Source organism: Petromyzon marinus, chromosome 40 (genome assembly GCF_048934315.1).
Source record: "Petromyzon marinus isolate PM22_M1 ecotype Great Lakes invasive population chromosome 40, UKy_Petmar_22M1.pri1.0, whole genome shotgun sequence".
Taxonomy (NCBI): Eukaryota; Metazoa; Chordata; class Hyperoartia; order Petromyzontiformes; family Petromyzontidae; genus Petromyzon; species Petromyzon marinus.
This window is the reverse complement of record NC_133706.1, coordinates 11,408,274-11,423,796: the sequence shown is the minus strand read 5'-3', so window position 1 is coordinate 11,423,796 and position 15,523 is coordinate 11,408,274. Positions and strand designations below refer to the sequence as shown.

General features: G+C 53.2%; 1 protein-coding gene across 2 annotated transcripts in view; it reads right to left on the bottom strand.

Annotated features, from left to right (window-relative positions):
- Positions 1-4,722: 4,722 nt before the first annotated feature.
- Positions 4,723-15,523, bottom strand: part of LOC116950639 (aquaporin-3) — a 55,824-nt gene continuing 45,023 nt past the window's right edge. For both annotated transcript variants that reach the window (XM_032968557.2, XM_032968558.2), the window contains exons 4-7: positions 13,134-13,271; positions 8,250-8,356; positions 7,758-7,975; positions 4,723-6,747 (exon numbers count right to left, since the gene is read on the bottom strand). In XM_032968557.2, coding sequence (XP_032824448.2) covers positions 6,552-6,747; positions 7,758-7,975; positions 8,250-8,356; positions 13,134-13,271 — 659 coding nt within the window. In that variant the 3' untranslated portion in view covers positions 4,723-6,551. The remainder of the gene's footprint in view (positions 6,748-7,757; positions 7,976-8,249; positions 8,357-13,133; positions 13,272-15,523) is intronic.

The window sequence follows — 15,523 nt, the reverse complement described above, 5'->3', positions numbered from 1 at the left end:
CGCAACCAGCCGCGAGTGAAGTGCGGACATCACAGCATGCTTTGCTGTTGTTTGCCTTCCCTTGGTGAAATGGCACGGGGCTTTTTGGTGGCAACACAACGCAGTAAAGCGAAGGAATTGACAGCTAAGAGGGCCCCCCCCCCCCCCAAAAAAATCTTAATATCCCGAGCCCCCCACCCCTCTATCCCTCATTTGGCCCTGGTAACACCATTACGAAGTCCCCGCGAGCGAGTGACATGCATCACGACACCGCACAGCTGGTGCTATATACGATGTAATAACAACAGCAGCAGACCAGTCGATGGGTTACAAGGCTCCCTCTTTAGTTCCGACACACGGAGCGGGGGGGGGGGCGACACGAATGCTGTGCGCGACTTCACGCGAGCAACCGACACACATTGTTGTTCGAATTCGTTAAAAAAAACAACAACAACAACAAAAACCCCTAGAAATGTCAAGAGCCGCGATGCATGCGAATACGAGACGGCGGTCTTTCAAAAACAGAGCCGCATGCCACTCCGGAGATTACAGGGCCCAAGGGGTCCAGGGCTCGAGGTTGCCGCACCCCTTCCCTGTACCGGTGTGGGACGCAAGGTGGCATACGGCAGCTTTATGACGCTCACATATTGTTGGTTTCTCACTCCAAACCCGCACGCACGGCCGCGATGGTTTTGGCGATACCAAGGACAGCGCCTCATGCCTCTTGCGCCGCGTGTGGCCGGGCCGTACAAGAGCCGCGCGCGGAGTTTAAGGAGTTCAGTGGGCAGCCCAGTTTCTGTCTCGCCCCACTGTTTCAGCCGGTCCCATTTACCATTCAGACGGGGTTTTAACGAATTAAAAGGCAGCGAAGATCACTGCGACGAAGCGAAGTCAGATCCATGCGCAGTGAGTCGGGATTGCCCGGGTGAAACGTAAAAAAAAAACACATCAAGCGAATGTAGGCACATGCGATGATTACCGTACATGTATTGCCTACTGGTGTAGAACAGGGGTGAAGACGCGCATACGGCTTCTCACATCGATCCTCTGACGCGCTGACGTGTTGCGTGCCACGTGGGTACCGAGCCAGTCAGTGACCCTCGACGACTGAGGATTCAGCGGAAATTTTTTTCAACCAGCGTGGCCGAGATAATCGACGATGACATCCCTTGGCCAGCACGGCTGCTGCGCGAAACCCCAGGTGGACTCATCTTGGCGAACGAACGGTATGAACGAGGATTCATTGCACGACGCGAGTGTCTCTCTGGAAGCTGTGCGCACGTGACTTGGTTTTACATCGGCGATGGTAGGCCAAGACGACATCGGCCGTCATTGGTATCAAAATGCGCAAGCGGCGAACGTTTGCGCGAGAAGCCAAGCCAAATGTTCCACGACTGTTTGGCTCACTTCGATTTGCTTCACGAGATTAAATCGAGAAATGCGTTTGTCAGGTGTTAGACGCAATAGACGACAGTGGTGGTAGTAGGGAGGGGGTCGCGTTGAGCAGCGTGGAAGGCCAAGGGGAGACAAGCCACGAGTGGAATAACTGACCGGGGGAGCTATCGAGATTCGCCAAACACTTCAACAAGAGCAAGCGAATGGGAGAGTTGCGTCCAGCGGCTCGCGCGGCCGCTCTTAGGCACGTGGTTGAAAGGCTGCGCACGGATCCCGTGCAGGTGCACAGTGTCAAATGTGTGCGGGGAGACTGCAGTCCCACGTTGTGGCGACAAACACACGCGAATACACAAGCCGACAGAGAGTTTACGTTCCACGGGTGCAGATACAGTGGTGTTGATAGATGGGCTGCCGTATACACACGGTTGATAAGCCACCGAGCTTAATGTTTTAAGGACATTTGAATCGATTGGCGGTAGCCCGGGTCACCGCAAAATATTGGTGGGCCGGGCATAATTTAAGGTTTTTTTTCTGGGAGCATCGCTGGTACTACCACCCTGTCCTGCCGGAGGGCGACGCTGGGAGCGATGATGATGACGACGATGTCGATCCCGCCAGCACGACCGTGACCGCCGGCCGTACCAAGAGAGCGCCCGGTGCGCCATTGCCTCCAAGTGGACTCGCTCCCAAAGACAAGGGGGTGGCCGCCCCCGTAAGAAGCATAACGTGCTGGGGAATGACCAGACCAGCATCCCGATGTACTTTCACAACATGCAATAAACAACCGTTGCCACGCACAAATCCCCAGCAGCCCCCCTTTTTTATGGGTGTTTTGCGTGTCTTTTTTATTTCCATATTTGGCGTGCGTATCGGGCTCAGTGACATCTCCCGTCTTCATAGGCCTTCTGGTTTCGGAGTTATGGAGGTTTTGGCACCCCCGGGTCACGATGGTGACCCGGGTTACCGCCAATCGATTCATTTATCGACGTGTGACTTAGTGGAAGGAAAAATTGAGTTTTGGGATGACAGGTAAGATACGAACTGGACGGGAGTGGAAATGTGAATTCAGAAATTCAGCTCCTTCCATCATGAACACAAAGCTGGCAATGTATCAGAGGCTCGTGAATGATCAGAAGTATGGTCATGGGTTGATGTGAGCTCTTTTAGACACCAAAGAGGAGTTTTAGCCTTTGAAGGCCAAATCTGGGTCCAAGCCAAAACCTTTCAAGTTTGAGAGAGATAAAAATTCGTTACCCTAAGATCAGCGGGAACACCTTTGGGGTGATGAAGAATGAGCGGCATGTTAATTGAAGCCATACCAGCCAAGGGGTGGAGGGGGGGGGCACACACCTTGAATCTGAAGGCAGTAGCAAGACACTGGGAATGTCACTCGCGTTCAAACACACACACGATTGTAACGTGTAACTCGCCGCACATTAGTCGCTCACTCTAAGAGAGCGCGACGCAGGGCGAACGACTCTAGGAGTTGGCGCGAGGAGGCACCGCGGACAAGCAAGAAGGCAGCCTACACGGCGAGCCGGCGTCAATTGCCCAAGCTCTGCAGTTTACACTCATTCGTTTACTGGGCATGGGCTCTGCTACGATGTTTAATATGTGAAAGCAACTCAACGTTGTATTTCACCAGGAAAGGGCCCACCGAGCTGCATAGCTCTTTTTCAGAAGCGACCTGGCCACAGACGGCAGCTCAAAGGAGTGGCTCATTACGCGCACATTGATCGCAGACAAATACTCGAAACGCGTGATGTTGATTCTAAAGGTGGAGGGAAAAACCGGAGGACCAGTAGAAAAAAATCCACGCGACCAATGGGAGAACGTGCACACTCCAAATATATATATCATCAGAGTGGAGATCGAACCCACGACCCCTGTATACCACGCAAAGCAGTTAACATCTCACCACCACGGCACCCTGTTAAATGCCCCCCCCCCCCCCAGTTAATGTTCCGACACCTAAAACCATTCTGGCCCGTGGGCCTCGGGTGCATTTGCACCGCCTGCACACTCAAGTTGCCCCACCACATGAGACTGGCACCCAGCGGCTAGCGCGTGATTGACGCGTCAGTGGACACCTTTACCCACGTTACAGTAGACGGTGCACTCTGATCAACATGGACGCCAGCATCATCAGGTAGATGTGCCACTTAACATAGAGAGTCTTTGCACTCCGCTGCTCAAGAGTGGCACGCAGGTTTTGACACAAGCGCTGAGATTCGTCGTTGAAGAAAATACAGAAGCAGGCCCACGATTATTTCTGCTGTCGCGTTTCGAGCATTCCCCCCATGAATACGCTTCAAAAATGTCCTTCTTACGGAGACTTAAAATTTCATTGCGTTGCACATAGCCAGGCGCTGACTAATTTAATCGGATTCACGTCCCTCCGGTAGACACCTCCCTGATGCCGTGAGACTTTCAAGGGCCAAGGCCGTTTGGGTTATCTTGAGCAAAGCCCTGGGCAACCCTCACTCGGGCCTGCCCGGAGGTTCAACAAACGAATTTTCTCGGCCCAGCAATAAGCGAAGAGGCTTTCCAAACCAATGGATCATTGTGCATCAAAACTTCTGGACTGCTTCCGCAAGACCTTCAGAAAAAAAATATTTTTTTAAAACCACGGACACAATCTGGGGGCCTTCAGCCACGAGTGGGCGAGATGTATTCTCGGACCACGTTGGAATCGCGGTGAAGCCGTCAAAACCTGCGAAAGCGCATCCACAGTCGTCGTGTTCGTCAGAGGTGAACTTATTTACGAGGCCACGCAAACCGTACGCGAAACATACGTGCAGCGTGTTTTTTTGGGTTGAATACAAATCTAATATTTTATTACCGTAATATAGTTTTACAGTCATTTCTTCCCACCCCCAGCACCACCACCGCACCAAAAGCTCCTCCGCCACTGCCGCTTGTGCACTCGACGCGCGCGGCGAGGGGTGGCGTCCGCCAGGCTGGGGAGCAGGAGGGGGTGCGAGCGCGTCGCTTGGGTCGTCGCGGGCCGGGAAGATTGCGCGTGCGACGTTACAAATGGGAATGGAGGGGGCGGCTTAACTCGGCAATCGACATTTTGGTGCTTGCACTCACAAAGGGAAATGGTTGTTCGCAGCAGCTTTAACCTTCCTGGCGATTGCGAGCGAGCGAATCCCGACCACGGCACACGCGATGACCGCGTGGCCGAGATTCGGTTCCCTTCGCCCCCACCCCCCCAACAATGTCCCAAGTCCGGCACACAAAAATTGACTCTCGCTTCAAGGGCCGAGTCGACCAAGCAGAGGCCCAGGCTGCACCCGCTTCGACTCACTACACCGCACATACAGTGATGGGGGGGTACTCTATATCTCTCGAGGCAGTTTTATTTTATTCTGTTAAATTGAAATGCATAGACTTTATAAGACTTTGTAGCACAGGACACAAAAAAACTATATTACTTTTACATATACAAAGATACAATAATTAATATGCAACCGATGTACAAGTGAAGAAGAGTAAAGTTGCTAGTACAGGCCCCCCCCCCCCTGCCCCCTCGCTCAAAAAGCCTCGGCAACGCAAAGCGCCTTGCGTCTCACATCAACCATCCCAATGCCCTGCTGCAGTCGAGCCAAGGGGGACCCCCTCACCCAGTGGCAGCTGTCTCTGTGTGGCTGCAAGGTGAACACAGCACCGGCCTGAGAGGTCAATGTTGGTCTGCCAGTAGGGAGGAGGGGGGGGGGACACGGGCGATAAAAGTGACCGTGGGCACTGCAGTCAGGACCGGGACTCGACTCGAGCCACTCGGTCCGCTTTGATGACATCGAGCGGCTCAGCCGCGGCTCGGCTTTGATCCCGAGCGTGACTGGGACCATGCTCAGAGCCGGCTCAAGTCGAGCGTGGCTCAAGAGCCGACGGGCTCGCTTGAGAACACTTCAGGACCTTCGGCCCCGTTTCCCCAACAACCCCAACATCTTTATTAGTCTTGAAATAAAAACGTATATAAAATCAGGTTCATTAACTAGTGTATGCGCAGACCTTCACCCATTTTAATTATGAAACTTTTAAAAAATGTTTAAGCTTCACTTTTGAAATGCTTAGTATTTGATAACAAGACTACATTTGCTAGATCAAATGAGAGTAACTTAACTATTAAAAGCAAGGGCTGGTATGTTACAAGGAGGTTTACTGGAAATAATGGATACATAGACTAAAATTATATCATGATCATCTTGGTGGGAGTCTGTTACATTTTTTGACCCAAAATGCTCAATGTGGGATGCCAGATCGGAACAAAATTACAAACACCATTCTCATTTTGCCATTGTCTTTAAGGGAGGCCCAATTATTTCTCACCGCGCAGTTAGAATCGGCTCCGCTATAACGTTTTGCTGGACAGGGGGGGGCGGGGGTCGCTCTTACTTTACAATGTACATTTAGTATCTAGAACCAAAAAACTGTCAGCAATGAATATAGTTTGCCAATTCAAGCTGAACGGACCGCAACGAGTGGTTCCCACTTCATGTTACGCGGGTAGCTTTTGGTTTACAAGTCACCCACACCGCTGGCATCACAGTCCGCTGACGCTCGTAGCTCGCGACACCCACGCCGCACGCTACACCAGCGCTGCAGCGCGATGGAGCCGGCTGCGTGACCCCGGCTCTGTGGCCTGGCAAAGGGGTTCACACGCGGCACGACAACCTCAGCGGAAGAAACGAGACGACTCGCCAACTTGTGCAACTGAATCTGGCCCGATTACCGAATGCCGCCCACGGACACGGGGGGTCCACGCAACAGCCTCGTTGCAGCACCTCGCCCTGGCGGGGTTGAGGGGGCCGTTGACGCGTCGCCGTGCCCCACGCGCCCCCCTTTTGTCCCACTGTCCAGGGTTCTTTTTGCGGTCGCGCTGCACGGTTCTCCGATGTGGTTCTCGGGGGGGGGGGGGGGGAGGGGGGGGGGGGAGGGGGGAGCGTGCCGCGCGTCGTTCGGCACACGATGTCTGACGTTTTGCTCAGACATCGTGGATTTCTTAGGTTGCCGAAGAAGCTCTCGTGGCACGTGGAGGCGAAACGTCGGACGTCGCGCCGAAAAACGGGCGGCACGGCTCGAAAACCACGTGGGAGGAGCTGCCTTCATCGTTCCCCACTAGAGCCCCCCTCCCCCCAGTCACCCCACCTCCTCACCCCCACCCCCGCGCCCTATCAGCACATAGCGTCTGCCATGCTGGACTGCAGCTTGGCGAGCTCCTGGTGCGACCGCGGGGTCCCGGGCTCGGGTCCGGAGCAGGCCGGCTCTTCGGGGAGGTGCAGGCCGATGAAGATCTCGTAGATGAAGGCCCCCAGCACGCCGCCCAGCATGGGGGCCACCACGGGCACCCAGCTCCAGTAGTTGCCCGCCCTGCAGCAGAACGCACACTCCCGGCGTGAGCTCACGTTTGTTCGTCAGTGGGTGTTGTTGCTTTGACTTAAAACTTTCGTGACTGCAGGAATTCATATTCTATGGTTCTTTCGGTAAAGTCACGTAGATAGAAAAAATAAAAATAAAGTGAATAAAAATATCACGACGTTTCGATCGCAACACAAGCGGTCGTCATCAGGCAAAGGAGTCAGCCTCTAAAGGCAAACTTTTTATAAGGGTTTGGGGATGAGCGTAGCCCAAGTGTATCAACAGCACCAGGAACATGGGCGGTGTATGAGTGCCAATGCAGCAACAATGCCAATGCAGCAGCAATGCCAATGCAGCAGCAATGCCAATGCAGCAACAATGCCAATGCAGCAACAATGCCAATGTAGCAGCAATGCCAATGTAGCAGCAATGCCAATGCAGCAGCAATGCCAATGTAGCAACAATGTCAATGCAGCAACAATGCCAATGTAGCAACAATGCCAATGCAGCAACAATGCCAATGTAGCAACAATGCCAATGTAGCAGCAATGCCAATGCAGCAGCAATGCCAATGCAGCAGCAATGCCAATGCAGCAGCAATGCCAATGCAGCAACAATGCCAATGCAGCAACAATGCCAATGCAGCAACAATGCCAATGTAGCAAAGGGCCGCCAAGAAATCCCTGCACCCGCTCCACACACCACACTGCTGACGGTGGAGGTTGATTGACAAGAAAAGTCAAATCATGACCCAAAGTGGTTGATTACATTTTTCCAATGATTGCCGTGTCTATAACCTTCCTCTCGGTTGATATTGTGTGTCTGTATATATGGATGGCTTCATGAACGAATCTTTGTTGATAGCCAGTAGGCTTAAAAATTACCATCGTCTTAGAGAAATAAATTTTGTGCGAGCCAGCCGCATTATAAAATAATTATATTTTTCTATCTACGCGACTTCACCAAAGAAAGGCCTTCATCCGCCAGTGGATTGACCACGGCCGACCGACGACGAGACTTACGAGAAGACCTGCCAGCCCCAGCCGGCGAGGGCGGTGAAGATGCGGGGGCCGAGGTCGCGCGCGGGGTTCACGGCGTAGCCGGCGTTGAAGCCCATGGAAAGGCCGATGAGCACGACGACGAGGCCGATGAGGAAGGGCTGCATGCCGCGCGGCGCCGGGTTGTTGCGCTTGTCGATCACGGCGAGGATGCACACGAGCAGCGCCGCCGTGCCGATCAGCTGCGGAGGGGGGGGGGGGGGGCGGCGAGAGGGGGGGGCGCTGGAGCTCAACGCGCAGCTTTACATCGGGGCAGTTGGCAAGTCCAGGTCAACGGTCAGCCAAGGCCGTCATCACTCGGTGGGCAATGAAATAGAGTAACACTCCGGAAGGGTGTCAAGGCCGCAGCAACCTATTGCTGGCGAAGTGCAACGTGTCTTACGTTTACAACTTCAGAACGTCTCTGCGTGGCCCGGCGAGCCTCGCGACTCACGGGAGGGAGGGAGAGTTTGTCACCTGATCCACAAATCCGTTTCCGATGGAGAGATGCGGTGAGGGGAAGGTGGCGAAGACCCCTGCGAGCTGCAGCGTCAGGTTCCCTTTGGAGACGTACATGAAGGCGTCTGCGAAAAACCGTGACAAACGCGTTAACGCACCCAAGAGAGAGAGAGAGGAGGACATCCGCCTCGGCGATGTCGGGGCGACACGAGATCGCCTTGTGCGCCCAAGCCAGACGGATCGGTTTCGTCGCAAGGCCACGATGTCGACGGCAAACGGCGTCTCCAAGACCCTTCATCCGGGCGGGGGAGAGACCGCGGCTGACGACTGCGATTGGACGCGCCGAGCGGGAAGAGGGCCGTCGGTGATGAACTCCGGGAGCCAAAAGAAAAGCAGAACGCATCGCTCCGCCGACGTCACGGTTGGCGGACACCGCAGGGTGCGGTGGCGCTCTGCAAGTCGGCTGCAGGTCACAACACCACGGGAGAGATTGGGGCCCACATCTCTAAACGCAGAGAGGGGAGGTGGAGGGGTAGATCTGTATGAGGACAATGGGGTTTTCGCGGCAGACCACAGATCGGGGCTGCATGGCGGGGATGATTTAAGGGTCGCGCCCTAAATATTAGGGGCCAAGGGGGGGCACTGCAGGCCCGAGCTAGCGATGTTGACCTTGGGGGTTGCAGGTCGGACTGTCAGGTCGGTTCACTTGTGACGCTCGTGGGGTTGAGGAGTCACGTCGCTGCGACGACAGGGTGACACAAACAAAAAACAGCCACTGCACTCGCCCACCTGCTAAGCAAACCCGAGGTGTCTAAACTCATCCTTGCAGCACCAAAACAGATCAAGGTCCTTTCGCCTTTTGAACTCAAGGTCCTGGAATACATTGATCCACAATGCACCGGCTATACAATACACACACGAGGTCTCAGAGGAGGAGGGAGGTGAGGGGAGTCGCGTTGGAGATTTGAAACATCAAAGGGGAATTTTCAGTGGACACCGGGAGGACGTTTCAATGAACGGGGTGGGGGTGGGGGTTGGGGAGCAGCAGAGAAGCGTAAGTGACCACACACCGCGCCAGAGGTTTCCGTGAGAATTGCGGAGGTGGTGCAGAGTTCCTCATGCAGAGAAAGTTAAAAAGCACGCGAGAGGAGACATCGGATCACGCAGGTGGCAGACGGGGCAAGGTGGGTGGGGGGGGAAGTCGGGCGCGTTGCCGTGTGTCCCCCCGTGCGAGCGAGGCCGCTGTGTGGGGGGTAAATAAATAGAAATAAACATTTCAAAAACCAGACAGGGTGGAACACAAAGCCCATGGCAGTCGCGAGCAGCACACGGAAGTTTCCCCGGTGCCCAAAGTCACAAACAGCCATCGGCATGACGGTTCAGGAAAGATATTCACGCGAGAGGCACGAACACAAATATTAGAAGTCATGATCGGTAGGAGGAATGGGAGAATGGGCGAACTTTAATGCGGCAGAGCTTGCCAAGCTATTTACTATTTTTTTATTTTAAAGTTTACTGGATAAGGCCCACTGAGCTATACAGCTCTTTTTCAGAAGCAACCTGGCCACAAATAACATTAACGAAGTGGCTTATCGTGTGGAAATTTGTAGCAGACAAATGATATAAAACGCGCGATGTTGATTCTAAATGTGGAGGAAAAAAACATAGGACCCGGAGTAAAATCGATGGGGAGAGAGACACGCAAACTCCAATTATACAGCAGACATCGGAGTTGGGATCGAATCCACGACCTCCTGTATACCAGGCGAGGCAGTTAACATCTTGCCACCACAGCACCCCAACCAGATACGAGTCCTGCCACTACCCCCAACCCTAATCGCACCACCAACAACACACAAATATCCCTTCCGCAAGCTCTAACCGAACTCTGGCACCAACGCTAGCTCTACCCATGGGCAGCACTATAAGTGTTGGAGATAGGATGCTGGTATGAAAGGGGGAAGGGTTGGAGGATGTCGTACATCTGTGCTTCATCGACGCGATCATCTGTGAGAACCGCGTCCACGCGTCGGGGGTTTAAATCAGCGTGCCTCACCCACATCTCTTTTCTCGTCTGTCCACCGCCAGTCGTATCATCTTCCATCACATTCCTGCCCCAGGGTTCATACCTCGAGGATATCAAAAACAACGACCGAACCTTTTTGTGTAGATTAAGATCGCAACGCTTTCAGCGTTAACAGCATAGGTGGTAAAAAAAAACCCCATTGCTAGACAGCGTTGGTGGTGGTAGTGGCGGCGCCGAAAGTGGACCCCGTGGGGGGGGGGGGGGGGGGGGGAGTCAACTGCGGAACAGCCGAAAGGATTTGGGGGCAGAAGGAAAGAAGTTTGGGCGCCACCGGTGGCAATGGCTGCGACGGCCTCTTGATCGAGGTGATGCTAGCGAGGATCGCGTAAGTTGCCGAACGCTGCGTCAGCCGTTATGATAAGTGAAGCGCGGTCGTGGTTGCATGGCCGTGTTAAACTGTTGACCGTGCGCACATTTTCATACCTGTCAACCCCTTATCAGTGCCCTACCTTATTACAGACCAAGTCAAACCTTATTGGTCACCCCGTGCCCCCTTATAAATCTCAACGTTCACCCTACAAAGTCCCCTCACTAGGGGAGAAAAACAAACGAGTCAAAAAATGTTGCCTGTATTGAAACGGCTGTAGAGGAATACGGGTAAACCGTATGGGTTGAGAGGCATTGCATTTTGCCAAATGAATTTCATCCAAGGCAGAGGCAAAACGCAGAGTTTATATTTTGTGGTCTGCCAATGAGTGTCCCCGCTTGCATTAACGAGAAATGCATGAACAGCATGAGCTGCCCGGTAAGTCACAACTGTCCTCTGGTCATTCTGAAAACACACGAGCTCAACAGCAGTTATTTAAACTCAACTTTTTATTTAACTACGTAAGGCCCACTGAGCTATATAACTCTTTTTCAGAAGTGACCTGGTCACAAATGATAGCCCAATGAAGTGGCTTATCACGTGCAAATTTATAGCAGCCAAATAACTCTGAAGACATGTTTCTAAATGTAGAGGGGGAAAAATCGGAGGACCGGGAGAAAAATCCACATGACCATGGGGAGAACACGTAAACTCCAAATATACAGCAGGCGTCAGGGTCGGAATCGAACTCTCAACCTCCTGTATACCAGGCGCCGCCAAGAAAGAGCTCACAAGGAAAACATTTACAGGACAACATCACGTACCAGCCTAGCTGGGGGACGAAGGTATTAGGCGGATGTGCTAATAAGGTTGGACGTGTGAATATATATAGCAAACGAGAGCTACACCGTGCACGAACAGTACACTGGGAGAGTGCGGTTATCAGCCAGGTGGAGAGGCATCGGTCGATGTGTGCCGTGCTGCATGTATATTTTTTTTTACCAGACGGTGAAATTTCCAGCAGAATCGAAACCCCGGCGCATGCACACACTTCGCAAACTTCTTCAAAACGCCGCAGCGGTCACAATGGATCACGTGCAAAACATTCAATCGCCACATTCCTAGGTGCAGGAGAAAAAAACAACCCTTGGGTCCTCACGCAACGCAAAAACAGTATCTGAATTCAGCAACAACAGCGCGCCTGTTAGCATTTGGAAAAATACGGTCTTGTCGCTCACGTGGAAGCGACCCACGGAAACTCTCATGCTGGTGCCAGCCACTTGTGCGCGCGCACGCACGCACGCACGCACAGATGCCAGATAAAATAATGTTTGTACATCACAACTCTGCATTGTGCAGACGCGGAGTGTCCTTAAAAAAAAAAACACCCGGGCCACGACGTGTGCGCGCTACGAAGGAGGAGGCGTGGCGACCCAATGGTTTGTTAAAATGCAGAATCAGTATGTAGTTATACTGCGAGAAATCCGATGAGCTATAAAGCTCTTTTTCACAGCTGTCCAGTCGGGGCGGGTAAGAACGTGACAACAAACAGTACAAAAACACGATAGGAGTTCAAAGTACAAGAAAAGGTAAACAAATCGCCCAAACACACACAAATAAATCTAAACAAATCCCCTTCCTAGCAGCCAAAGCCCACTGAGGTATTTTTCAAAAGCGACCTGGCCACAAATGATAGCTCAACAAAGTGGCTCATCATTCGGACATTTTAAAATCGCAGAAAAATCTAAAAAGTCCAAAAAGCGTGATTCTAAATGTGGCAGGAAATCCCGGAGGACGCGGCGAAAAAAAATCCACGCAGCCATGGGGCGAGACTCCAAATATAGAGCAGCAGGTGTCAGGGTCGGGATCGAACCCACGACCTCCTGCACACCAGGCGAGGTAGTTAACATCTCCTAGTCACCGTGGTGATGATAAGAGAGAGAGACACACAAAAACTCCAAATATACAGCAGCAGGCGTCAGGGTCGGGATCGAAGCAGCGAGTTCCAGCGGCGTTGGGGCAAGCGAGTCAGCAATTTGTTTGCTTCGCTGAAAATTCGATTTCTCGCTTACTGTAATCGAGTGCTTATTCACTGCGATCACATCGACAATCAACATCGTTTGTGGAAGCACCGTCCGGTGAACCCTGCCAGGACAATGCACAGGGCCTCACGAGGAGTGGTCAACTTGGCTGCCAGTGAACACACGCGCCAAGCCGATCGACCGACTGCAGTCGAGCCCGTGTACACCGCTGGGTGGACAGAGTCGGTGGGGAGAGGGAGATTTAAAAACAAAAAACCCGCCCCCATTGCATCAACTGCCGCGCCAAGCGATGGAATCGATCCGGTGGCCTCTGGATTGCAAGTCGAGTTTGTCAATTGTTACGCCACAGAAGCATTCCCGTCACTCCGCAACTATTGACAAATGACGGAATAGATAAACAAATAACGACAAGAAGAGAGAGACGGTGGGGGGGAGGTGGCGCAGGTGACGCGTGTGTACGGCCGCACCGTAGTAGAGGCCGAAGACGGTGCCGGCGCCCATGAAGGCCCCGAGCAGCTGAGCCGTGACGTACAAGGGGAACTTGCTCCAAGAGAAGCGGCCGAGCACCGCCAGCGCCATCGACACCGCCGGGTTCAAGTGCGCGCCTGCATGGGGACAAGGACGGGGGTGGGTGGCGGTGGGAGGAGGGGGGGGGGGGGAGGCGGCGGTCACAGAGCACAACGGTTCACGAGAGGTCAATCAAAGCCCCCTCCGCCCAAGTGTTCAGATCGACCCGATCATCCATGGAGATCGGACCAGGTTCCGTAGCGGTGGCAACGCTGCACCTGCGAAATGCGAACGCTCGCACATCTGTCCGTGTGTACACGTGTCGCCGCATTCAACGCCCCCCCCCCCCTCCCCATGTCAATCCGCTGCTGGATGAGGGCTTTTCCCAGGCCGTGCGGGTCATTTGACCATACTTCACCGTGATGGGTGGGCGCGATTTGGTAAATGCGGAGGGCGCGATTTGGTGAATGCGGAGGGCGCATTGAACTAAAAAAAGCACAGCGAGATATGTCGTGCTGCAATGTTGCACGTAGATTTTGCTGAAAAAAGACTCCGTCCTGCCCATCAGTCCATCCAGGGCTGGGATGGAGGGAAGTCCATTAACGGGGAAAAGCCACATCCGTGGAGCGGATGTGCGTGCAGTCGCTGGTGTCCAGGGTGGGACCACCACTCACGCCAATTGCAAAACAAGTGACCCCGAGTGGCCGAGAGCACGTCCGCTGTTGAAATGGGAGCGACGAATTCACCTTGTGGGCAGGAGCCGGATCGATTGTTACGACGCCCGGCCAGGAGCTCGAGAGAGAGAGCAGGACGACTTCTGGAGGCCTTCATCCGGCTTCAGACAGACCCGGGTGTGCTAACGATGGCAATATAAAAAAATATAGGTTTTGGCGATGGGGGTGGGGGTTTCCAGGGTGAGAAAATCGGGTCACGAGAGAACGTGGAGCGGACGGTGCTCAGTGGATGAGCGGGGGGCGTCCCCGGCAGAGGAGGGAGGGATCGATTTACATAATTTCGTCTGGGTAATGGGGTTTGGGTGGGGTGGGTGTCTTGCAGACTACGGATGAAAATCAATGAAGGAGGGGGCATTGAGTGTTAAGCTTCGGTTAGGGTTGTAAGCATGGCGAGAGGAACACACCACGTGATGTCCCTGGAACGGTCAACCAAAAAAAGGGGCACTACTGATGAGCGACCGACCCCGGTCACGCGCGGGACGCTCAGAGGTCTCTCACAACCGTGACCACCTCGAGATGGTTTACAGCCATGAACAGATTGTACAAGAGTGTCGTCATACGGAGACACTTCTACCTTACACACGGATCATTCTATATTTCTGCACAAAGTAGTGTTTGCATAAAACCCCAGATGGCAGAGTTGGGCGCAAGTGCACCAAGCGGAAGCTCAGAGTCCCTCGGGGCTGCTCAAGGGGCCATGGATTCATGGAAAAAGGGGCGCATTAAATAGGAGCTCAAATTCAAGTCCTAATCAGCATAAAAATGTAAAACTAACCTAGGCAAAGGCAACAAAACTCAATGCAATGTCTATCTACAACTCTAAATTCACATCCGTCTCAACTCATCTCACGACGTAGCCATCTCGGGTCTCGAGGCGGCTCTCAGAGCATCTCACTGGGAGATTAAAAATCCAAAAAGGTCGGAGAGACCCAAAATGATTTCTGCTTTGGGCTCCCAATGGGCCGGTCACCCTCCAAGCACAATCCATAACCCCTTGCGAGCACTGCGTGTGGAACAGGAGCCGTTTGTTCGTTTGGGTTTCACCTGGGAACAGCGAGCGCTGTTCCCGCCACGATGAGTGCCCACCGCAAGAAGCCCCCCCCCACCCACCCCCCCACGACCACTGGCAACTCTTGCAGGGCCCACCACAGGGCCGCGATTCACACGCGGAGTGGGGACGTGGATTCCCCCCTCCTCCATCTCCCCACCCAGCCCGCCCCCCCAACGCCGGCCCAACTGGTGCTGAACTGGGAGAACCCCAAATCTACCCTGGCGATTACACAGCAACGCCTTCGTCAACAGTGGAGGGTCCACTTGGGCCAAAATTCGCCATCGCGCGATTATCGGTCGCTCGTTTAATTCACCTCAATTTTTTTACTTTTTGACAAAATTCTTACGAAATGAACAAAAGTGTACGATCTTGATTTGAAGCTTTCGCGACTGTAGGAATCCATACTCTTTGGTTCTTTCGGTAAAGTCACGTAGGTATAAAATAAATAAAAAGTGTACGATTAAAGTTGTAAATAAATACCTCCTGTTATCTATTCAATTAGGGGGTGCTTTGTAAAATGTTTTTCAAGAGTAAGTGGTGGCATGGAGATTAGGGTTCGTTAAAG